This window comes from Natrix helvetica (genome assembly GCF_964273705.1).
Source record: "Natrix helvetica genome assembly, chromosome: 1".
In the NCBI taxonomy this organism is placed as follows: Eukaryota; Metazoa; Chordata; class Lepidosauria; order Squamata; family Natricidae; genus Natrix; species Natrix helvetica.
This window is the reverse complement of record NC_138548.1, coordinates 357,948,982-357,973,193: the sequence shown is the minus strand read 5'-3', so window position 1 is coordinate 357,973,193 and position 24,212 is coordinate 357,948,982. Positions and strand designations below refer to the sequence as shown.

The following is a 24,212-nucleotide window of genomic DNA, read 5'->3' as shown; positions in this document are numbered from 1 at the left end:
CTAGTAGGTTGAAAGGTATAGATATTTCCACAGCACAGGGAGCTTGTAAAGGTTTGTGGAAATCCCCTTGAGGGTCAAGGAAAATACATGCTACTTAGTGAAATGACAAATAAAAGGGGTAGGAGTATGCAGTTGCATGACTGGCAAGGAAGCAATCTTAAAAACGATGTGCATTGATATATCAGACCGTTATTTAATTATTATTTATTCAATGCATATGCCCTGCCTCTCTCAGTTAGAAGCACATTTCGCAATGGCAGATTTCTACTATCAGATTTGCACAATTCTATTAATACAGTTTATTTCCTGTGTGCATCCTTTTATGGGAAGTAAGATAACAACTCTTCGTAAAGCCCTTTCCACATTCATTGCATTTATATGGCTTCTCTCCTGTGTGGACCCTTTTATGGGAGGTGAGAGCACCACTCCATCTAAAACTCTTTCCACATTCCATGCATTGATATGGCTTCTCTCCTGTGTGGATCCTCTTGTGGGAATTAAGACCATTACTACAAGTAAAGCTCTTTCCACATTCCATGCATTGATCTAGTTTCTCTCCTGTGTGGATCCTGTTGTGGTAATTAAGACTATTGCTACAATTAAAAGCCTTTCCACACTCCATGCATTGATACGGTTTCTCTCCTGTGTGGATCCATTTGTGGGTATTAAGATGACGGATACAAGTAAAGGTCTTTCCACAGTCCATGCATTGATATGGCTTTTCTCCTGTATGGATGAACTTGTGGTTTTTAAGACTATTTTTATATGTAAAAGTCTTTCCACACTCCAAGCATTCATATGGTTTATCCCCTGTATGGCTCCTTTTATGGTAAGACAGATCACAATTCTTCCTAAAGCTCTTTCCACATTCCATACATTTATATGGCTTCTCTCCTGTGTGGATCCTTTTATGGGAGCTGAGAACACCACTCCACCTAAAACACTTTCCACATTCCATGCATTGATATGGCTTCTCTCCTGTGTGGATCCTCTTGTGGGCATTAAGACCATTACTACGAGCATAGCTCTTTCCACACTCCTTGCATTGATATGGTTTCTCTCCTGTGTGGATCCGCTTGTGGGAATTAAGGCCATTACTACAAGTAAAGGTCTTTCCACACTCCGTGCACTGATATGGTTTCTCTCCTGTGTGGATCCTGTTGTGGGAATTAAAATTAGTGTAACAATTAAAGGCCTTTCCACACTCCATGCATTTATAAGGCTTCTCTCCTGTATGGATCCTCCTGTGGGAATTAAGACGAAAGATACGAGTAAAGGTCTTCCCACACTCCATGCATTGATATGGCTTTTCTCCTGTATGGATGAAGTTGGGGGAATTAAGATTATTACTACAGTTAAAGGCCTTTCCATACTCCATGCATTGATATGGTTTCTCTTCTGTGTGGATGCTCTTGTGGGAATTAAAACTAGTGCTACAATTAAAGGCCCTTCCACACTCCGTGCACTTATAAGGTCTTTCTCCTGTGTGATTCCTTTGATGGATTGTAAGAGAGTCATAAGAACAAACAGTCGTTCCGCATTCCACGCAGGTATATTGTTTGTCTTCCGAATGTGTCTCTTCAAAAGAAGTGAGATGCTCAGATTTTAAAAAGCTCTTTTCACAATCCATACATTTATATGATATTTCTTCCATATCGATGATTGTATGGCTGACCGAAGGAAAGCTTTTTTTAATTTCACCTTGTGATCGGTTTGTTTCATCAATCTTTGTTTGCATCTGATCTGCAAAATTCCTGTTTTTCTCTGTCGGATGGACCGGTTGACATTGTTCCTTACGATTCTTATTCACTTGCTCATTACAACCTTGAAAGAGAAAAATGTAAAATGTAGCAAACTCGGAGAATGATCAAATCTTTTCTTATCAGGTTTAGCAAAAGAATCGTCAATATATTTTGGCTGTAGATATAGTTTTCAAACTACGGTGTTTCCGAAGACAGATTTTGAAGTGGGCTCCCACCAATTCCCATGTATCAGAATTGGGTGACATCCAGGGGGGAGGTTCAATTTTTTTTACTACCGGTTCTGTGGGCGTGGCTATGTGGGGAGGACATGTGACTTAGTGGGTGTGGCCTGCTTGATGTCACTCACGCACATGCAGTCACATGCCCCCAACCTAGCCACGCCGACAGAACCGTGAAATTTTTTTTTGCCTGCTGGGAGGCTGGCAAAGAATCCTTGGTTTCCCCGCTGCCGCGGCTCTCAGCGCTCGCTTCCCTTACCGCTGACTGCCACTTGCCCCTTCGCCATTTTCCCAGCCAGCTGCCCAGCTAAGCAGGGCAGGCGTGGCCCAGGCTGCAGCCAGCGAGGAATGGGCGGTAACGCTCCATCCCACAGGGGCAGTGGTGGCAAGCGGTAAGGAAAGTGAGCACCGGCCAGCATCCCTTGCGTTCTGTCTTGAGAGCTGCGGCAGCAGGGAAACCAAGGATTCTTTGCCAGCCTCCCAACTGATCTGTCCCATCCAGCCCCTCTTACACACACACACACACACACCACTTGCGGTGGTGCGAGGCGAGTGCGGCCAGGGAGACATCTGGGAGAGGGAGGAGAAGGCCGTCCGTTGCAGAAGCTCGGCTTTCTCCTCCCCCTACCCAATTTCTCCCCGGCCACACTTGCCTTGCGCCGCGGCAAGCAAGGCGGCTCTCAAAGAGAACAAAGCGGGCACGGGCACTTCTTCCAACAGCCGAGGAAGGAAGAGGAGCCGAGGCCTCAGGTGCTGGAAGAAGCGCCCGCAGCTGCTTTGCTCTTGTTGAGAGCGGCCTTGCAAAGTGGGGAATTTTCTGACATTTTGTACGGCGGCTTTCAAAGAGAACCAAGTGGACGCAACCGCTTCTTCCAACAGCCAAGAGCAGAAGAGGAGGCAAGGCCTCAGCTGTTGGAAGAAGCGACCGCACACGCTTTGTTCTCTTTGTGAGCCACCTTGCAAAATGGGAAGTTTTCTGACATTTCGCAAGGCGGCTCTCAAAGAGAACCAAGTGGGCGCAACCGCTTCTTCCAACAGCCGAGGCCTCGGCTCCTATTCCTTCCTCGGCTGTTGGAAGAAGCACCCATGTCCGCTTCGTTCTCTTTCAGAGCCGCCTTGTTTGCCGCGGCGCGAGACAAGCATGGGAATTTTTTGACATTTTGCAAGGCGGCTCTTAAAAGAGAACGAAGCGGGCACAGCGCTTCTTCCAACAGCCAAAGACGACAGAGGAGGCTGTTGGAAGAAGCACCCGCAGACGCTCTGTTCTTTTTGAGAGAGGCGACAGGCGGATGTCCTGGGACTGCTGCACATGTGCACCGCCTACCCTCCTGGAGCACTTTCTTCCTTGTCCCACCGCCGAAAGGAAGAATTTCCCGTCATCCATTGGTGCCCCCACGGTTGATTTGGCTGGGGGAATGGGCCCCCGAAGGCAGGGTGTGCTCTGCCTGTGTTGTCTTCGCTACTGCTGCCAGGCTCTTCCATGCAGAATTCCCCAGCATGGCACAGTTCTGGGATGGCAGGTTATTCTTTCTTTCGGCAGCGGGAGAAGGAAGAAAGCACTCCAGGAGGGCAACCAAACATCCAGAGGCTGCTGCACATGTGCCCATCCCATTTCTGCAAAGGTACAGCCCCCTCCTGCTGCAGGCCGATCCAAAGAGGGGATGGGGATGCTGCAGAAAAGGCTGCCTTCCACCCCGGCTTGCGTGCCTCATGTGCAGGGTCCGCAGGACTTTGGGTTCCGAAACAGCCCACTGGTTTCGCACCCGGCCACCTGCCTGCTCTCTTTGCACATCAGTCCGTCCGACCACCTGCACAACTCCGGGAACTCGGTGACAATACGGAGATTATTATGAATCAGTTACAGCATCATTAGGAAACTTAATACTTGTGTAGTCCGGAGTTCTGCGGGGGGGAGGAGACTCGGCCACGGCCAGCTCCACGCATGAGGGGCTGCTTCCCACCCATTGGACAGCCTGGCTGGATGCCCTCAGAAGGCAAGCGGGCATGGCGGACCACAGGTAAGGCTACGTGGAAGGCAGGGAAGCATGACAAGGCCGCGGGGAATGGAGTAGGCTGCTTGCTTCTTTCCTCGCAATCCTGACATGCTCCCCTGCCTTCCACATACTCTTCCGCTTCCCTGCCTTCGCAAGCTGGCCACAGGGACGCTAGGAAGGCCAAGTGGAAGGCTGAGAAGAAGGCAGGGGCACCTAGCTAAGCCGCAACTTGCAGGCTTACCTGGCAGACAGATCAGGGGTGCAGCGCTTCAAGCAGGCAAGCTACAGAACAGAGACTGGGCGGGGTAGGGCGTGCGAGCAGTGACCGGGGAACAGGTTCGGGCGCGTGGCCAGACTGCCATTACTACTGGTTTGGAATGGTACACCAGATTTTTACCTCCTCTTCATGCGAACATCAGCCCACCTCTGGTGACATCCCAACAAAACTAAGTCAAATGCCTGATCTAATTTCTGAGCGCCTGTGTGTATGAGCCGCTTGGCGACCTGGGACAATTCCATGTGGCCACAAACTCCCAAAGGTCTTTGGACACTGTACAATGCTGGGGCAGCAACATACCCACCAGACCCTGCCAACTTCAAAGAAAAATCTCCATCTGTCTGCAGAGCAGAATCTTTGAAAGCCAATAAAACTTCTGGCTGGCAATAGCTTCCCATCCTCAACTTAGAATGAAGCCAAACTCAGAACACAATTGGGCACATCTCAGTCAGTTTGGTCCAATGGTTAAAGCACCAGGCTAGAAACTGGGAGACTGTGAGTACAGGGAGTCTTCAACTTACAGCAGTTCATTTCGTGACCTTACAAAGTTACAATGGGACTGGAAAAAGTGACTTAACACCGTTTTTCACACTTGTCACCATTGCAGAAACACTGTGGCCATGTGATTTACATTCAGAAGTTAGACAATGTATTTAGGACGGTTACAGTATCCCGGGGTCGTTTGATCCCTTTTTGCGACCTTCTCACAAGCAAAGTCAATGAAAAAGCCTGATTCCCTTAACAACCAAGTTACTAACTTAAACTGCAGTGACTCACTTAACAACAATAGAAAGAAAGGTGGTAAAATGGGGCAAAACTCGCTTAACAAATTTCTCGCTTAGCAACATTAATGTTGTGGTCATAACTCTGGACGTAACTCAAGGACTACCTGTACCTTAAGCATGAATGCTGGCTGGGTGACTTTGGGCCAGTCTCTCTCAGCCCAAACCGTATCAGAGTGTTATTGTTGGGGGAAAATGGGAAGAGGAAGGAGTACTGGTTGTGTCACTGCCTTAACTTACTTGCAAAAAATCATAAAGGCAGGATATAAATAAAAAGTTATCTTTCTATCAAAGATTTCTAAGCCCTCCACCCACCCATCCCTTTGCTACATTTCTGAGCACAGACAGGGGTTCTTACCCAGATAAGCCAGATTCCTTGAATTCTCCAGCATGACTTCCCCATGGAGCGCTTTTTGGGCAGGATCCAGCTGAGACCACTCCTCCTCAGAGAAATACACGGCCACTTCCTCAAAAGACACAACATCCTGAACAAGGAAACAAGTTTCCCTATTAACATTATTCCAAGAGTAATGTGACAGTTTTCTTTCCCCAATTGAAGCAGAGAAACCCTTTGAACAAAATGGGCATCCTCTGGAGAATTCAGAATGGGATCACACGGCTTTTGTCTGATGGCACAACTGAAGCACGTTTCATCGCACTGGGAGGATTGTGATGCCTTTCGGTGAAACCAATTAAAAAAGTTTCCCTAGTCGACTGATGGGTATTAAACCCACTACTTATCACTGCCTCCAATTCTTCCTACAGTGGGCAGAAGGAAACACAGGGGAAATCCATCTGTGTTGGAAGTGTTGATAAGAGCTTATCATGTTAGTGTAAAAGACCCTGGGAGACAGGAGGAAGACCTCAGGTCAAGACCAATGTTCCCTCTAATTTTTTTTCAGTGTGAGCGGAGAAATATAGTGTTTGAGTGGCACATTTTCATGCCTGAGCATCTGAATTTTTTTCATAGATGTCACCCAAGACAACAACGAAATCAGTGTTATTTGAAACTCAATTCTACCATGTAAATATCCATTAAGTAAAGAAATCTCCCTATACAGCTAGTCCTCAATCTACGACCATAACTGAGCCCAAAGTTTCGACTGCTAAATGAGACATTTGTTAAGTGAGTTTTGCCCCATTTTACCACCTTCCTTGCTACATACAGTTAAGTGAATCACTGCGGTTAAATCAGTAACCTGGTTGTTAAATCAATCTGACTTTCCTACTGACTTTGCTTGGCAGAAGGTTGCAAAAGGCGACCCCAGGACTCTGCAACCATCAAAAATATGAGGCAGTTGCAAAAGATCCAAATTTTGATCATGTGGCCATGGGGATGCTGCAGTGATCATAAGTGTGAAGAACAGTCCTAAGTCACTTTTTTCAGTGCTGATGTGACTTTAGTCATTAAGTGAACTGTTGTAAGTTGAGGACTACTTGTATTCAAGTTCAATGCATGACTTTCTATGGGAAAAGGATCAAAACTCCCCTCTATCCACATTTTCCATACTATGAATTACTTTATATGCTTTATACTTTCCCCCTTACTATCCAATAGTCTGCAGTGATATTAGCAAGTTATGAATAAATTACCAATTGATGTAGATTAGCAATTGGGGCACATAAAGAAACAAACAAAAAGGGGGGAGGAGGGAGGGGGAGGAAGGAAGGGAGACACACACACACACAAACACACACACACACACACACAGAGAGACAAAAAAGGAAAGAGAAGAAAGAGAAAAAGAAAGGTGAGAGGAGGGAGGGAGGATAAGAAAAAGAGGCAGAAAAAAGAAAGAGAGAGAAAGAGAAAGAAGAAAGGAAGGAAGAAAAAAGGAAGGAAAGAAAAAAGGAAGAAAGAAAAGAGGAGAAGGAATAGAGGCCAAAAAAGCAAACAAGGAAAAGTAGGAAAAACTTTCACTGGAAAACACTATTTTTCCATCAGCGCAAAACTTTCCTAAACAAGGTTAATTTTCCGGATTTTGAGTTTCTGGTCTAGGCGGACCAAGAAGCCTTTGTTTTCTTTTTCTTTCGAGCAATAAAATCAAATAAAATCCACGGAGCACCAGCTCGACTCCCCCTCCCTGCCAAAAAAACCTCGAGCCCCAATGCTCTGAACGCAGAGGCTGGATTCAGACAGGTGCCCACCCGGCGTGGGTTTCCACTTGCTTGCATGGCGAGCACCTCCCGCACATCCGCATCTCGGAAGCGGAGGAAACAGCGGGGAGCCCAGCCATGGGGACTTGGCCGACAAACCTCCACGGAAGCATCCTCCGCACGTCCCGCGGAGAGTTTGCTGTTGCCGCTGCTCCCCCCCCCCTCAATAACTTTGATCCAGGAGGGAATGGCCTCCCTGTCAATCAGCCACGCGCCGGCGGAGGGAGCCCAATCATAACCCTAGGCAGCCACATTTCTATTGACCAAATGCCCGCCTTCCTCTGGGTGTGTCCAGGCACTATAATATCCCGACCGAGCTGATAGAAGCCTCCTAGCCGCCTGCAGCTTGTCCATCATGCTAAAGATCCCTGCGCGGCAGTTGGAAACTGCTGCGCTGTGTTTTGTTGCCACCTGCGCATCCGCGCACCCGCGCAGCTTAGAGGGAACATAGGTCAAGACCACATCTGGTCAATGAAATCTGAGCATGAAATTGCAGGATGGAAAAAGCTTATCAAAATGGACGAGTAGGTTATACAGAATAAATTATACAGAATAAAATGAAATCATTTCAGGTTTTGTGGACCTTTCCAATATTTCTCCTCTTACCTGAGGCAGAAGTTCAGCCACTCTTTCAGCTCTATCACAAAGAGAAGGTGGTTCTAAAAATACGAAGGACAGATTTCTATTATCTGTGAGACAGAAAATGGTAGAAGCAGACTGTTAAAAGAGAGAGAGAGAGATTCCGCTCAAGATGAACAAAACAATTGAATGGACAGATGTCCAAACTTCATATCCCATGGAAAGAGCTTCTCTTACCTGGTTTGATGTCCTGACTTTGACCTTCCTGGAAGCTCTCCCTGAATAGAAACTCCTGAGAGGATTTCGATGAATCTTTCCACCCCTGTGGATACTCGGTGATAGGTTGCAAGGACTTCCGGACAAGATGTGGCACGAGAAAGAAAGGAAGAGTAGAGGGATAGAAATGAATTATCAATATTGAACACTCAGCCTAGCAGATACCAAAGTCCATCTGCTAAGCTTGTTAGCAAGAACAGAAAAATTGGCCCAAATTCATCATCTGGAAGAAGAATAGAACAAGGGATCTTCGCAGCTCATAATACCAGAAAATTCTGCCAGAGAGGTATCGACAAATTCATCAAGATTCTCTTGAGAACTGCAATGATTACTGTATTTTTCGGACTATAAGACGTTCTGAGGTATAAACCGCACCATGATTTTGAAGAGGTAAATTTAAAAAAAAATAGTTTTTCCACTCTGCAGGCCTCCCAAACCCTCTGCACGCCTAATTTGTTGCAAAGGGGAAAAAAGGGCAGGCAGAGCTTTGGGAGGGTTGTAGAGTGCTCCTGGGGCTAGGGGGGGTCAAAAATGGCACATTTTTTGCTCATTTTTGCCCTCCCCAGCACCCAGAAGCACTTTGCAAGACTCCCAAACCCTCTGCACGTCCATTTTTGCAAAGGGGGGGGGGTTTCCCAGGCCAAAAATACAGAACCTTTGGCACACGCACATTTTCACTCTCTTTTCTGGGAGGAAAAGGTGCATCTTATACTCTGAAAAATATGGTATATTTTCACACCTGCAACTCTCCTTGCATCTTCTCAGACTCCTGGGTCAGCAAGAAGCCTTCGGCCAGGGACACCGCCTGGGAACTGGTCTCTGCTCCACACTCCCGCACCCATTGCTCCATCTCTGGGGGAAGGACAGACAGGAACTGCTCCAGGAGCACCAGGTCCAACATCTGAGCCTTGGTGTGTCTTTCTGGCTGCAGCCACTGACGACAAAGGTAGTGAAGCTGTGTGCAAACATCTCGGGGACGGATCCCCTCCTGGAACTGCACTTTTCTGAAGTCACAGAATTGAACCTCTGAACTCCTGGCTTCCTCTTCTTGGCTCTTCTGCCCAAGACTTCCCCGATTCTCCCCATCGCTCCAAGGTTGAGCAGCTGGATGGGCTTTTCCAGCTCCTGCATCTCCTGGGCTTTGTCCCTCCATCTTCTCTCTGCTCTCTAATCCACCTCCAAAATGGACCCATGCATCTTCCCAGGTCTTCCTAATCACGAGAGGTCTGGCCAAACCTCCAAACGCCTCTTCCCTCACAAGATACTTTGGTCTCCAGAGGAATCAGGAAAGATCTCCAGCCTTCAGAACTGAAATGGAAAACACAAAGATGTTCAACAGGGGGGCAAATCTGAATATTGAGCATCCTCCTCCACAAATAAATAAATAAACAAACAAACAACCCAAACTCTTATGAACCAACCAAGTTCTGCAATAGGTTATTTTTAAGGGGGGGGGGGCGTCTTAATAGATATACTTGTTTATGTTTGGGGAAAGTCGGCTAGAACTCTTCTGCCTCAACTTCTATCAAGGAACCAAAATACTGGATAAATACATTTCAAACATGATTTCCTAATTATATCAAATCGTTTCTGTTGCTGCCTACAACCCTTTGCGCAATCCAAATTATGTCTCTAGTCAAAGAAAAAAAAACATACTAGAACCCAGAATTCACAAGCCACCATCCAATGAATGGCCCTTCTTGTAACAGGTTTTATTTTATTTATTTAGTTTATCTTTGTTTGCCTGCCGGCAGAGACGCCAAAGAGAACGTGGGGAAAGGCAGGAAAGGAGGAAAGCGGGTTCCAGTCCTTACACGCCTTGCACTAAACTCTTCACACACGGAACTGCAGCCTTGCATACAAAGGCAACCGGGGGGGACTTTGGCCGGTGGCTTCTCTGGGCCCAGGAAAGGGGAGGCGAGGGAAAAACCCTTCTGGAAAAGGGCCGAGAAACCTGCAGGAAATTCTCCAGGAATCAAGACATTCTGCGTGTTTGGGGAAGGCAGCCTCTCCCTCTCCCCGCATGCAGAGGGTTGCCGGAGGAAACGGAGGGTCGATGGGTCCCCTCTTTCTGGCGACCCCGATTTCCTTCCTGGAGAAAACGCGGCAGGTGCGGGGCTGCCCTGCGTGTCCCTTTCTTCCACGGGGTGGCAGGGGAACATGGGACCTCGAACTCTCCCTCCCTCCCTCCCCTTTCCGCCCCTTGGAGCTTGAGGAAGCTTTGCGTGCTCCAGGCTCCCCTCCAGCGTCAGAGGAAAGAGCCCCACTCACTCCGAGTCACGCCTGGATCTCCACCCGAGAGAGAATCCCTTCCAGCCTCTCGTCCTCCTGGCTCAGCCGAAGCTTCTCAGCGGAGGGAAGAAGAATCGGACGCCGCAGAAAAAACAGATACGATCCCAGCCTTTCCCGGGAAGTTTTGAGTTCCCGAAAGAGCCAGGCGCATGCTCAGTTCCCTCCGGAAGGGGATTGCCCATCCCTTCCAAGGGCTGACGAGGGAGACCCCTGGTGGACTCTGGGCGCTACGTCAGGGGATCCCGCAAAGGCGCAGAAGACCAAAGCAGATTCCACGGGGGCCAAGGATGATGGGCATGGGAGTGGAAGGAAAGCGTCTCTAAACAAGTCTTGCCTTTCCAAATAGGTGGCCGATTCTATACAGTTTTACAACTTCTTCTTTTTAATGTCTGGGAACTAAAAACAGAGGGAAACTTTTTTGATGCTCCTTTTCTTGAAGATCAGAATCAGAAACTGGCAGAATCCTTGGCTGATGCACCTCAGGAGATCCCCTCCTCCCACCTCCTCCCCCTCCTCCTGTGCTGAAGGTGATTCAGGCAGGCTATGCATGGGAAACCCTCCCTCTTCCCTCAGGCTCACAATTCTGGGAGCTGAAACTCAGAATACTCCTGGGGTCCAACAAGGTCAGCAGTCATCGTAAAGGGTTGCCTGACAAAGCGAATATCACGCCAGCCATGCACAGAGAGTCCTCGACTGGCAATAATTCAGTGACCCTTCAAAATCACAATGCAAAAAAAAGGATTCATGACCATTTTTCACACTTACGGAGGTTGCACCATCCCCATGGTCCTGTGGTCAAAATTCGGACGCTTGGCAACTGAGTCGTGTTTATGACAGTTACAGTGACCCATGGTCGTGTCATAACCTTTTGCGATCTTCTAATAAATAACGTCAATGGAGAAGCCAGATTCTCTGAAAAACCATCTTACTAATTTAACAACTGCAGTGATTCACTTAACAACTGGGGCAATAAAAATCCTGAAATGGGGGGGGGAATTCATCACATCCTTAGTGAATTGCATCACATCCCAATGTAGCAGATCTCTACCGCCAATTCCTGCAGCCATTGCCCTAACTTTATTTCAGGCTCTACAGTTTTCAAAAGTCCCTTTCCTCAGTTGATGCTCGACAGCTTCTGATGCCAGAATACTTTGAATTCCCCTTTTCCTTTGGGATATATCGACCGCCTGTTAAACAATCACATCAACTTTACTTCTTTAATTTAATCTGAGGCTACAGGTGGACAGATACAAAAAAAAAATCAATTTTAGCTTTTGTCTGGGACTTTCTCATTCCACAGGAAAAGAGAATTTGGCACCTTCACTGGAGAAAAACCTTTGCATATGTATTTATAGGACTTCCTACAGTTGAGGCTCCTTTTCAGAGCTCTTCATCTGAACCTTCGTCCACAGAATATAAACGTGTTCAGGTTTATAGAATAGAATAGAATAGAATAGAATAGAACAGAATAGAATTCTTTATTGGCCAAGTGGGATTGGACACACAAGGAATTTGTTTTGGTACATATGCTCTCATGGTACATAAAAGATACATTTGTCATGAATCATAAGATTTAATGATAGTCATAGGGTACAAATCAGCAATCAAATCATATTAGGAATCAATCAATATAAATCATAAAGATACAAGCAACAAAGTTACAGTCATACAGTCATAAGTGGGAGGAGATGGGTGATAGGAAAAATGAGAGGATTAATAGTAGTGCAGTCTTAGTAAATAGTTTGACAGTGTTGAGGGAATTATGTTTAGCAGAGAGATGGCCTGTGGAAAAAAACTGTCCTTTTCTGTAGTTGATCTGGGGTACCGTGCGCTTCAGCGTCGTTTTGAGGGTAGGAGTGGAAACAGTTTATGCTCATGATGTGACGGCTCAGTAGATATTTTCACAGCCCTCTTTTTCACTCGTGCATTGTACAGGTCTTCCATGGAAGGCAGGTTGGTAATAATCGTTTTTTCTGCAGATCTAATTATCCTCTGAAATCTGTGTCTGTCTTGTTGGGTTGCAGAACCAGTGACACGACTGGATTTAGACTAAATAATACTTACTTTCTACGCTTTAGCCAGTATGTTCCATCTCTGGCCATTGGGGGTGAACAATTGCCCCCGGTGGACAGAGCGCACAATTTGGGCGTCCTCCTAGATTCCCGGCTGTCGCTGGATGATCATGTGACAGCCGTGGCTAGGGGGGTGTTCCACCAGGTTCGCCTGGTGCGCCAATTGCGCCCCCTATTAGAGCGGGACGCCCTTCGCACAGTCACTCATGCCCTGGTGACTTCCCGCCTCGATTACTGCAATGCTCTCTACATGGGGCTCCCCTTGAGATGCACCCGAAGGCTACAGCTGGCCCAGAATGCAGCCGCGCGGACAATAATGGGGAGTACTAGGTACTCCCATGTAAAACCGCTCCTGCGCGAGCTGCACTGGCTGCCTGTGGCTTTTCGGGTGCGTTTCAAGGTGTTGATTGTCATCTTTAAAGCGCTCCATGGCTCAGGACTTAGTTATCTGCGGGATCGCATCCTACCCCACACATCCCTGCGGCCAATCCGCTCTCACAGAGAGGGACTCCTCCGGGTACCATCCGCTAAGCAATGCGGGCGGGCAGTGCCCAGGAGTAGGGCCTTCTCTGTGATGGGCCCAACCCTCTGGAACGACCTCCCCCCCCCCGATATTAGAACTACTGTTGATCTCCGCTCCTTCCGTAAGAAACTCAAGACCCACTTGTTCAAATTAGCTGGCCTGGCACAATTGTAATTGTAAATCAGAAATACAGTATAATCTAATCCTGACCCTCCTGGATGGCATTTTAAATTTTTAAATTTTGGGGTTTTAATTGGTTTTAATTGGAACTATTTTAACTATTGTTAGTTTGGTTATTGTACGGACTGTGTGTTTAAGTTGGTTTGTCTGGGTTTGGTGTTTTGCTTTGTTGTTTTATTGTATATTTATTGTCTGTACACCGCCCCGAGTCCCTTCGGGGAGAGGGTGCGGTTTATAAATTTAATAAACTAAACTAAACTCAACTTTCTGTCTTATTGATTATCTCTAGTCACCGTCTCACCCAGTATATCTGAATTCAGTTATTTTCATCACCTTTATTGATATGGCTTCTCCCATTTGTGAATCTTTCAATGGCAAGCAAGAGTGAATCTTCTTGGAAAGCTTTTTCCACACTCCATTCATTCATAGGAGTTGTTTTCCTTGTATGGATCATTTCATGGGACGTAAGACGATAATTATTCCTAAAGCCTTTTCCACACTCTATACATTGATAGGGCTTCTCTCCTGTGTGGATCATCTTGTGGGAATTTAGATGACTGCTACGAGTAAAGGTCCTTCCACACTCCATACATTCATATGGCTTCTCTCCTGTGTGGATCAATTTGTGGTTTTTAAGACTACTGTTACAAGTAAAAGTTTTTCCACATTCCAAGCATTCATATGGTTTATCCCCTGTATGGCTCCTTTTGTGGTAAGCCAGATCATAATTCTTCTTAAAACATTTCCCACATTCCATACATTTATATGGCTTCTCTCCTGTGTGGATCCTTTTATGGGAGGTGAGAGCACAATTCCATCTAAAACTCTTTCCACATTCAAGACATTGATATGGCTTCTCTTCTGTGTGGATCCTCTTGTGGGAACTAAGACCATTACGACGAGTAAAGCTCTTTCCACACTCCACGCATTGATATGGTTTCTCTCCTGTGTGGATCCTCTTGTGGGAATTAAGACTAGTACTACAATTAAAGCTCTTTCCACACTCCGTGCATTTATAAGGCTTTTCTCCTGTGTGGATCCTCTTGTGGGAATTAAGACGACTGATACGAATAAAGGTCTTTCCACACTCCATGCATTGATATGGTTTCTCTCCTGTGTGGATCCTCTTGTGAATATTAAGATAAGTGTTACTCGTAAAGCTCTTTCCACACTCCATGCATTTATAAGGCTTTTCTCCTGTATGGCTCCTCTCGTGGGAATTAATACGACAGATACAAGTAAAGCTCTTTCCACATTCCAGGCATTGAAATGGTTTCTCTCCTTCGTGGATTCTCTTGTGGGAATCAACACTAGTGCTACAAATAAAAGCCTTTCCACACTCCGTGCATTTATAGGGTCTTTCTCCTGTGTGATTCCTTTGATGGATTTTAAGGGAGTCATAACAACAGAAGATATTTCCGCATTCCATGGAATTATATTGTTCGTCTTCTGAATGTGTCTCTTTATGGGAAATGAGATACTCGGATGTGTTAAAGCTCTTTTTACAATCCATATGTTTATATGGTATTTCTCCTGTATTGATGATTGTATGGTTAAGCAGATGATTGGCCAAAGGAAAACTTTTTTTAATTTCACTTTGTAATCGGTTTATTTCATCAATCTTTGTTTGCATCTGATCGGCAAAATTCCTGTTTTTCTCTTTTGGATGGACCGGTTGACATTGTTCCTTACAATTCTTATTCACTTGCACATTACAACCTTGAAAGAGAAAAATGTAAAATGTAGCAAACTAGGAAAATGAACAAATCTGAAATTTAGCAAAAGAATCATCAATATATTTTGGCTCTTTTGCGACAAACATGAAGATCCCAAACTACGGTGCTTCCAAAGACAGATTTTGAAATGGGATCCCACCAATTCTCATGTATCAGAATTGGGTGACATCCCAACAAAACTAAGACAAAATGCCTGATCTAATCTTTGAGCGATAGTGTGTTTTAGCCGCTTGGGGACCTGGGATAATTCTTTGTGGCCACAAGCTCCCAAAAAGGGTTTGGACACTGTATAATGCTGGGGCAGCAACACACCCACCAGCTGCTAACTTTGGTGAAAAATCTCCATCTGTCTTCAGAGCAGAATCTTTCAAAGTCAATAAAACTTCTGCTTGGCAGTATCTTCCCATCCTCAACTTCGAATGATGCCAAACTCAGAACACAAGTGGGCACATCTCAGTCAGTTCGGTCCAATAGTTAAAGCACCAGGCTAGAAACTGGGAGACTGTGAGTTCTAGTTCTATCTTAAGCATGAATGCTGTCTGGGTGATTTTGGGCCGGTCTCTCTCAGCCAAAACCATATCAGAGTGTTATCGTTGGGGGACAAGAGGAAGAGGAAGGAGTACTGGTTGTGTCCACTCCCTTAACTTACTTGCAAAAAATAATAAAGGCAGGATATAAATAAAAAGTGATCTTTCTATCAAAGATTTCTAAGCCCTCCACCCACCCATCCCTTTGCTACATTTCTGAGCACAGACAGGGGTTCTTACCCAGGTAAGCCAGATTCCTGGAATTCTCCAGCATGATTTCCCCATGGAGAGCTTTTTGGGCAGGATCCAGCTGAGACCACTCCTCCTCAGAGAAATGCACGGCCACTTCCTCAAAAGACACAAGATCCTGAACAAGGAAACAAATTTCCCAAGAATAATGTGGCAGTTCTCTTTCACCAATTCAAGCAGAGAAACCCCATGAACAAAATGGGCATCCTTTGAGAATTCAGAATGGGATCACATGGCTTTTGGCTGATGGAACAACTGAAGCACATTTCATCACACTAGGAGGATTGTGATGCCTTTCATTGAAACCAAGTAAAATAGTTTCCCTAGTTGACTGATAGTTGGATATTAAACCCATTACTTATCACTGGCTCCAATTCTTCCTAGAGTGGGCAGAAGGAAACACAGGGGAAATCCATCAGATATTTTTTGCCAATAGACTGCTTTATCCACTGAGGGATCAACCCTTTCCCCTACTCCACACCTTCATGAAAGTGTTGGAAGAGCTTGTAATGGTAGTGAGAATGACCCTGGGAGACAGGAGGAAGATCTCAGGACAAGACAACATCTGACCAATGAGATCTGAGCCTGAAGAGGGAGAGTGGAGAAAGCTTATCAGATAAGACAGGTAGGTTATGCCAAGTGTGAATTTTCAATGATCTGTTCTAAAATTTCTCTTACTTGGAAAAGGCTATATTACTCATTGAAAAATATACAGAGTAAAATGAAACCATGCCAAGTTTCGTAGACCTTTCCAATATTTCTCCTCTTACCTGAGGCAGAAGTTCAGCCACTCTTTCAGCTGTATCACAAAGAGAAGGTGGTTCTAAAAATACTAAGGACAGCTTTCGATTATCTGTGAGACAGAAAATGGAAGAAGCAGACAGTTAAAAGATAGAGAGAGATTCCACTCAAGACGAACAAAACAATCATATGGATGGATATCCAAACTTCATATCCCATGGAAAGACCTTATGTTACCTGGTTTGATGTCCTGACTTTGACCTTCATGGAAGCTCTCCCTGAATAGCAGCTTCTGACCGGATTGCGGTGAATCTTTGCACCTCTGGGGATACTCGGTGATAGGTTGCAAGGACTTGTGGAGAAGATGTGGCACGAGAAAGAAAGGAGGAGTAGAGGGATAGAAGTGAATTATCAATATTGAATACTCAGCCTAGTATACACCAAAGTTCATCGGTTACTCTGGAAAGCCACAATAGAAAAATGGACCCAAATTCATCGTCTGGAAGAATGGAACAAGATATCTTTGCAGCTCATAATCCCAGAAAGTTCTGCCATAGAAACATTGACAAATTCAGAAAGATTCTCTTTAGAATCTCCAAGATTACATTCTCATACCTGCAACTCTTCTTGCATCTTCTCAGTCTCCTGAGTCAGCAAGAAGCCTTCAGCCAGGGCCACCGCCTGGGAACTGGTCTCTGCTCCACACTCCCGTACCCATTTCTCCATCTCTGGGGGAAGGACAGCCAGGAACTGCTCCAGGAGCACCAGGTCCAACATCTGAGCCTTGGTGTGTCTTTCTGGTTGCAGCCACTGATGGCAAAGGCGGTGAAGTTGACTGCAAACATCTCGGGGACTCTTCCCCTCCTGGAACTGCACTTTTCTGAAGTCACAGAATTGAACCTCTGAACTGCTGGCTTCCTCTTCTTGGCTCTTCTGCCCAGGACTTCCCTCATTCTTCCCACAGCTCCAAGGCTGAGCAGCTGGATGGGCTTTTCCAGCTCCTGCATCTCCTGGGCATTGTCCCTCCATCTTCTCTCTGCTCTCTAATCCAACTCCAAACTCTCCCCAGGTCTTCCTAATCACAAGAGGTCTGGCCAAAGCTCCTAACACCATTCAGCCCAATTCCTTCACAAGATACTTTGGTCTCCAGAGGAATCAAGAAAAAATTACGGCTACAGAATTGAAATGGAAAACACAAGGATGTTCAACATGGTGGGAAATTTGAATACTGACCATCCTCCTCCATACATAAATAAACAAACAAAGAAATAAGCAAACAATATTCTTATGAACCCACCAAGTTCTGCAATTGGGTTTTTTTTTTGGGGGGGGGGGATATTAGATATACTTGTTTATGTTTGGGGAAAGTCTGCTAGGACTCTTCTACCTCAACTTTTATCAAGGAATCAAAATACTGGATAAGTACATTTAAAATATGATTTGGGTTTCTATTCCCTAATTATTAATATCAAATCATTTCTGTTGCTGCCTACAACCCTTTGCATAACCCAAATTATGTCTCTAGTAAAAAAAAGAATTACGCCAGAAGCCAGAATTAAGAAGCCACCATCCAATGAATGGCCCTTCTTGTAACAGGTTCTTTGTTTGCCTGCCGGCAGAGACGCCAAAGAGAACGTGGGGAAAGGCAGGAAAGGAGGAAAGCGGGTTCCAGTCCTTACACGCCTTGCCCTCAACTCTTCACACACGGAACTGCAGCCTTGCATACAAAGGCAACCGGGGGGGGACTTTGGCCGGTGGCTTCTCTGGGCCCAGGAAAGGGGAGGCGAGGGAAAAACCCTTCTGGAAAAGGGCCGAGAAACCTGCAGGAAATTCTCCAGGAATCAAGACATTCTGCGTGTTTGGGGAAGGCAGCCTCTCCCTCTCCCCGCATGCAGAGGGTTGCCGGAGGAAACGGAGGGTCGATGGGTCCCCTCTTTCTGGCGACCCCGATTTCCTTCCTGGAGAAAACGCGGCAGGTGCTGCCCTGCGTGTCCCTTTCTTCCACGGGGTGGCAGGGGAACATGGGACCTCGAACTCTCCCTCCCTCCCTCCCCTTTCCGCCCCTTGGAGCTTGAGGAAGCTTTGCGTGCTCCAGGCTCCCCTCCAGCGTCAGAGGAAACAGCCCCACTCACTCCCGAGTCTCGCCTGGATCTCCACCCGAGAGAGACTCCCTTCCAGCCTCTCGGCCTCCTGGCTCAGCCGAAGCTTCTCAGCGGAGGGAAGAAGAATCGGACGCCGCAGAAAAAGCAGACACGCTCCCAGCCTTTCCCGGGAAGTTTTGAGTTCCCGAAAGAGCCAGGCGCATGCTCAGTTCCCTCCGGAAGGGGGCTGCCCTTCCCCTCCAAGCGCTGACGAGGGAGACCCCTCCTGCAAAGGAGCAGAACAGAGCAGGTTCCACGGGGGCCAGCGCTATGTTCCCTCTAAGCTGCGCGGGTGCGCGGATGCGCAGGTGGCAACAAAACACAGCGCAGCAGTTTCCAACTGCCGCGCAGGGATCTTTAGCATGATGGACAAGCTGCAGGCGGCTAGGAGGCTTCTATCAGCTCGGTCGGGATATTATAGTGTCTGGACACACCCAGAGGAAGGCGGGCATTTGGTCAATAGAAATGTGGCTGCCTAGGGTTATGATTGGGCTCCCTCCGCCGGCGCGTGGCTGATTGACAGGGAGGCCATTCCCTCCTGGATCAAAGTTATTGAGGGGGGGGGAGCAGCGGCAACAGCAAACTCTCCGCGGGACGTGCGGAGGATGCTTCCGTGGAGGTTTGTCGGCCAAGTCCCCATGGCTGGGCTCCCCGCTGTTTCCTCCGCTTCCGAGATGCGGATGTGCGGAAGGTGCTCGCCATGCAAGCAAGTGGAAACCCACGCCGGGTGGGCACCTGTCTGAATCCAGCCTCTGCGTTCAGAGCATTGGGGCTCGAGGTTTTTTTGGCAGGGAGGGGGAGTCGAGCTGGTGCTCCGTGGATTTTATTTGATTTTATTGCTCGAAAGAAAAAGAAAACAAAGGCTTCTTGGTCCGCCTAGACCAGAAACTCAAAATCCGGAAAATTAACCTTGTTTAGGAAAGTTTTGCGCTGATGGAAAAATAGTGTTTTCCAGTGAAAGTTTTTCCTACTTTTCCTTGTTTGCTTTTTTGGCCTCTATTCCTTCTCCTCTTTTCTTTCTTCCTTTTTTCTTTCCTTCCTTTTTTCTTCCTTCCTTTCTTCTTTCTCTTTCTCTCTCTTTCTTTTTTCTGCCTCTTTTTCTTATCCTCCCTCCCTCCTCTCACCTTTCTTTTTCTCTTTCTTCTCTTTCCTTTTTTGTCTCTGTGTGTGTGTGTGTGTGTGTGTGTGTGTGTGTGTGTGTCTCCCTTCCTTCCTCCCCCTCCCTCCTCCCCCCTTTTTGTTTGTTTCTTTATGTGCCCCAATTGCTAATCTACATCAATTGGTAATTTATTCATAACTTGCTAATATCACTGCAGACTATTGGATAGTAAGGGGGAAAGTATAAAGCATATAAAGTAATTCATAGTATGGAAAATGTGGATAGAGGGGAGTTTTGATCCTTTTCCCATAGAAAGTCATGCATTGAACTTGAATACAAGTAGTCCTCAACTTACAACAGTTCACTTAATGACTAAAGTCACATCAGCACTGAAAAAAGTGACTTAGGACTGTTCTTCACACTTATGATCACTGCAGCATCCCCATGGCCACATGATCAAAATTTGGATCTTTTGCAACTGCCTCATATTTAGGATGGTTGCAGTGTCCTGGGGTCTCCTTTTGCAACCTTCTGCCAAGCAAAGTCAGTAGGAAAGTCAGATTGATTTAACAACCAGGTTACTGATTTAACCGCAGTGATTCACTTAACTGTATGTAGCAAGGAAGGTGGTAAAATGGGGCAAAACTCACTTAACAAATGTCTCATTTAGCAGTCGAAACTTTGGGCTCAATTATGGTCGTAGATTGAAGACTACCTGTATAGGGAGATTTCTTTACTTAATGGATATTTACATGGTAGAATTGAGTTTCAAATAACACTGATTTCGTTGTTGTCTTGGGTGACATCTATGAAAAAAATTCAGATGCTCAGGCATGAAAATGTGCCGCTCAAACACTATATTTCTCCGCTCACACTGAAAAAAAATTAGAGGGAACATTGGGGCCAGGGATGATGGGCATGGGAGTGGAAGGAAACCGTCTCTCTACAAGTCTTGCCTTTCCAAATAGGTGGCCGATTCTATAGAGTTTTACAACTTTTTCTTCTTAATGTCTGGGAACTAAACACAGAGGAAATCTTTGTTGAAGCTCCTTTTCTTGAAGATCAGAGTCAGAAACTGGCAAAATCCTTGGCTGATGCACCTCAGGAGATCCCCTCCTCCCACCTCCTCCTCCTCCTCCTCCTGTGCTGAAGGTGATCCAGGCAGGCTATGCTTGAGAAACCCTCCCTCTTCCCTCAGGCTCACAATTCTGGGAGTTGAAACTCAGAATACTCCTGGGGTCCAACAAGGTCAGTAGTCATCGTAAAGGGTTGCCTGAGAAAGCGAATATCAAGCCAGCCATGCACAGATAGTCCTCGACTGGCAGTAATTCAGTGATCCTTCAAAATAACAATGGAAAAAAGGATTCATGACCATTTTTCACACTTACGGAGGTTGCACCATCCCCATGGTCCTGAGGTCAAAATTCAGACACTTGGCAACTGAGTCGTGTTTATGAAGTTACAGTGTCCCTGGGTCGTGTCATAACTTTTTGAGATCTAATAAAATCAATGGAGAAGCCAGATTCTCTGAAAAACCATCTTACTAATTTAACAACTGCAGTGATTCACTTAACAACTAGGGCAATAAAAATTCTGAAATGGGGAAAAATTCACTTAACAACTTTCTCCTCTAGCAATAGAATTTTGTATTCAATTCTGGTCGTAAGTAGAGGACTATGTCTATTCTTTTCCTTTTCTCTGGAGCCTGCAAAAGAAGGGAATGGCCACAGAAGGCGGACAGAAAGTTGGCCTTGCTGGGGAGATGGCTGACATAAGAGAAGGGACAGGAAAAGTTCTTCTGGCTGAAACAAAGGGTCTCATGGTTAAGTTAGGTGGTTTGTTTGGGAATCGTCCCTTTCAGTATTCATGGCACTTACTGGAATCAATAAAGGTAACATTGCTGTCTGATTTTTGTGGTTTCTAAGATGCTCCCAAAAAACAAGAATCATCTACAACAGGGGTGTCAAACTCAACACCCGCGGGATGCTTAAATCCAGCCGGCGGTGCCAGCCTGGACATTTGAAATGATTCGCCCACGGTGCCAAAACATCTAAAACAGGCCGCCTCTGCCACCTGTGCCTCATTTTTACCCTCCAGGGCTTCCTGCAGCACTCTACTGGCCTAAAAGAGCCTGAAAAACTAGCCTAAAATGGGCCATTTTGATCCCAAAACAGGACACAAATGCCTTGAAAAATGGCTGAAAAACAGACTGAAAACAGGTCAAACAATGGGCCAAAATGGCCAAAAAACAGGCTGAAAAAAAAGTGGCCCAGAACAGACTGAAAAAAGGCCCAAAACAGGGAGAACAATGGGGTAAAACTCAAAATGGTGGAAACAGGCTGGAAAAAACGCTCAAAATGGCTGAAATATGGGTCCGAAATGGCCTGAAAGAGAGGCCTAAAATGGCCTGAAAAACAAGCCCAAAACAGGGCGGAAAAAATGCCGCAAACAGCTATAGAATAGGGCGAACAATGGAGCTCAAAATGGCTGAAAAACGAGCCAAAAAAAACCCGATACCGGCTGAAAAATGAGCCCAAAACAGCCAAAAAAATGGGCCTAAAAAGAGCTGAAAACTAGGTCCAAAATGGGTGAAAATTGGCTGGAACATTAGGCCCAAAACAGGCCAAGAAATCGGCCAATAACAGCCAAATAACAGCCCCAAAATGGCAAAACAACCAAGCTCCGAGACCACAAAGTATCCCTCATCCCAACCCTAAACTTCAAATATTCTCCCGTATGTATTCTGTATTTCATGGAGTCCTATAAAATCTGTCTTTGACTCATCTAGGTTCTTCTTGAATGCTTGGCTAGTGAGTCATTTTCCTCTAGAAGAACCTTCCTTGGTAGCTACTGCCTTTGGACAAAGCTAGTAGATTGAAAGGAATAGATATTTCCACAGCACAGGGAGCTTGTAAAGGTTTGTGGAAATCCCTTTGAGGAACAAGGAGAATAGATGCTACTCAGGGTAATATCGAATAAAAGATGGAATCGGCAGTTGCATAACTGGCAAGGAAGGAATCTTAAAAACAATGTGCACTGATGTATCAGACCGTTATTTTTTATTATTTATTCAATGCATATGCCCTGCCTCTCTGTTAGAAGCAACTTTAAGAAATGGCAGATTTCTACTTTCAGACTTGCCCAATACTATTAATACAACCTTACAACAGAGTATGAATAGTAGTAGTACAATAGCCTTACAAAAGAGTTAGCCAATCCTTTCTGGCTACCTCAGAGATCTTAAAGCATATTGCTAAGCCCACTTTTGAATAAATGATTTCAAGCTGGAGTGAGATTCCCAAACCCAAAGTAATAGTAATTCCTTAGTAAATTTGAAGCACATCCCAATGTAGCAGATCTCTACCGCCAATTCCTGCAGCGATTCCCCTAACTTTATTTCAGGCTCTGCGGTTTTCGAAAGTCCCTTTCCTCAGTTGATGCTCGACAGCTTCTGATGCCAGAATACTTTGAATTCCCCTTTTCCTTTGGGATATATCGACCGCCTGTTAAACAGTCAAACCAACTTTACTTCTTTAATTTAATCTAAGGCTACAGGTGGACATATAGCAAAAAAAAAAAATCAATTTTAGCTTTTGTCTGGGACTTTCTCATTCCATAGGAAAAGAGAATTTGGCACCTTCACTGGAGAAAAACCTTTGCATATGTATTTATAGGACTTCCTACAGTTGAGGCTCCTTTTCAGAGCTCTTCATCTGAACCTTCATCCACAGAATATAAACGTGTTCAGGTTTATAGAATAGAACAGAACAGAATAGAATTCTTTATTGGCCAAGTGGGATTGGACACACAAGGAATTTGTTTTGGTAAATATGCTCTCATGGTACATAAAAGATACATTTGTCAAGAATCATAAGATTTAATGATAGTCAAAGGGTACAAATCAGCAATCAAATCATATTAGGAATCAATCAATATAAATCATAAAGATACAAGCAACAAAGTTACTGTCATACAGTCATAAGTGGAGGAGATGGGTGATAGGAAAAATGAGAGGATTAATAGTAGTGCAGACTTAGTAAATAGTTTGATAGTATTGAGGGAATTATGTTTAGCAGAGAGATGGCCTGTGGAAAAAAACTGTCCTTGTCTGTAGTTGTTCTGGGGTACAGTGCGCTTCATCGTTTTGAGGGTAGCAATGGAAACAGTTTATGCCCATGATGTGACGGCTCAGTAGATATTTTCACAGCCCTCTTTTTCACTCATGCATTGTACAGGTCTTCCATGGAAGGCAAGTTGGTAATAAATGTTTTTTCTGCAGATTTAATTATCCTCTGAAGTCTGTGTCTGTCTTGTTGGGTTGCAGAACCAGTGACACGACTGGATTTAGACTAAATAATACTTTCTGTCTTATTGATTATCTCTAGTCACCGTCTCACCCACTATATCTGAATTCAGTTATTTTCATCACCTTTATTGATATGGCTTCTCCCATTTGTCAATCTTTCAATGGCAAGCAAGAGTGAATCTTCCTGGAAAGCTTTTTCCACACTCCATTCATTCATAGGGTTTTTTTCCCTTGTATGGATCATTTCATGGGACGTAAGACGATAATTATTCCTAAAGCCCTTTCCACACTCTATACATT

The 24,212-nt window shown here is 45.5% G+C and overlaps 1 protein-coding gene across 9 annotated transcripts in view; it reads right to left on the bottom strand.

Annotated features, from left to right (window-relative positions):
• Positions 1-24,212, bottom strand: part of LOC309397526 (uncharacterized protein) — a 73,450-nt gene that overhangs the window by 44,503 nt on the left and 4,735 nt on the right. For 3 of the 9 annotated variants that reach the window (XR_014176277.1, XR_014176278.1, XM_081963621.1), the window contains exon 1: positions 10,318-10,395. Coding sequence is in view for 4 of the 9 variants with exons in the window: in XM_081963616.1 (XP_081819742.1) it covers positions 290-1,824; positions 5,393-5,519; positions 7,798-7,880; positions 16,604-16,718; positions 16,982-17,479 (2,358 nt within the window). In the remaining 5 variants the exon portion in view is untranslated. Of the gene's footprint in view, positions 1-174; positions 1,825-5,392; positions 5,520-7,797; positions 7,881-8,007; positions 8,123-8,785; positions 9,215-10,317; positions 10,404-16,603; positions 16,719-16,981; positions 17,539-24,212 lie in introns of those variants that run through there. The other 6 variants (XM_081963618.1, XM_081963620.1, XM_081963616.1 and 3 more) reach the window with 5 other exon arrangements.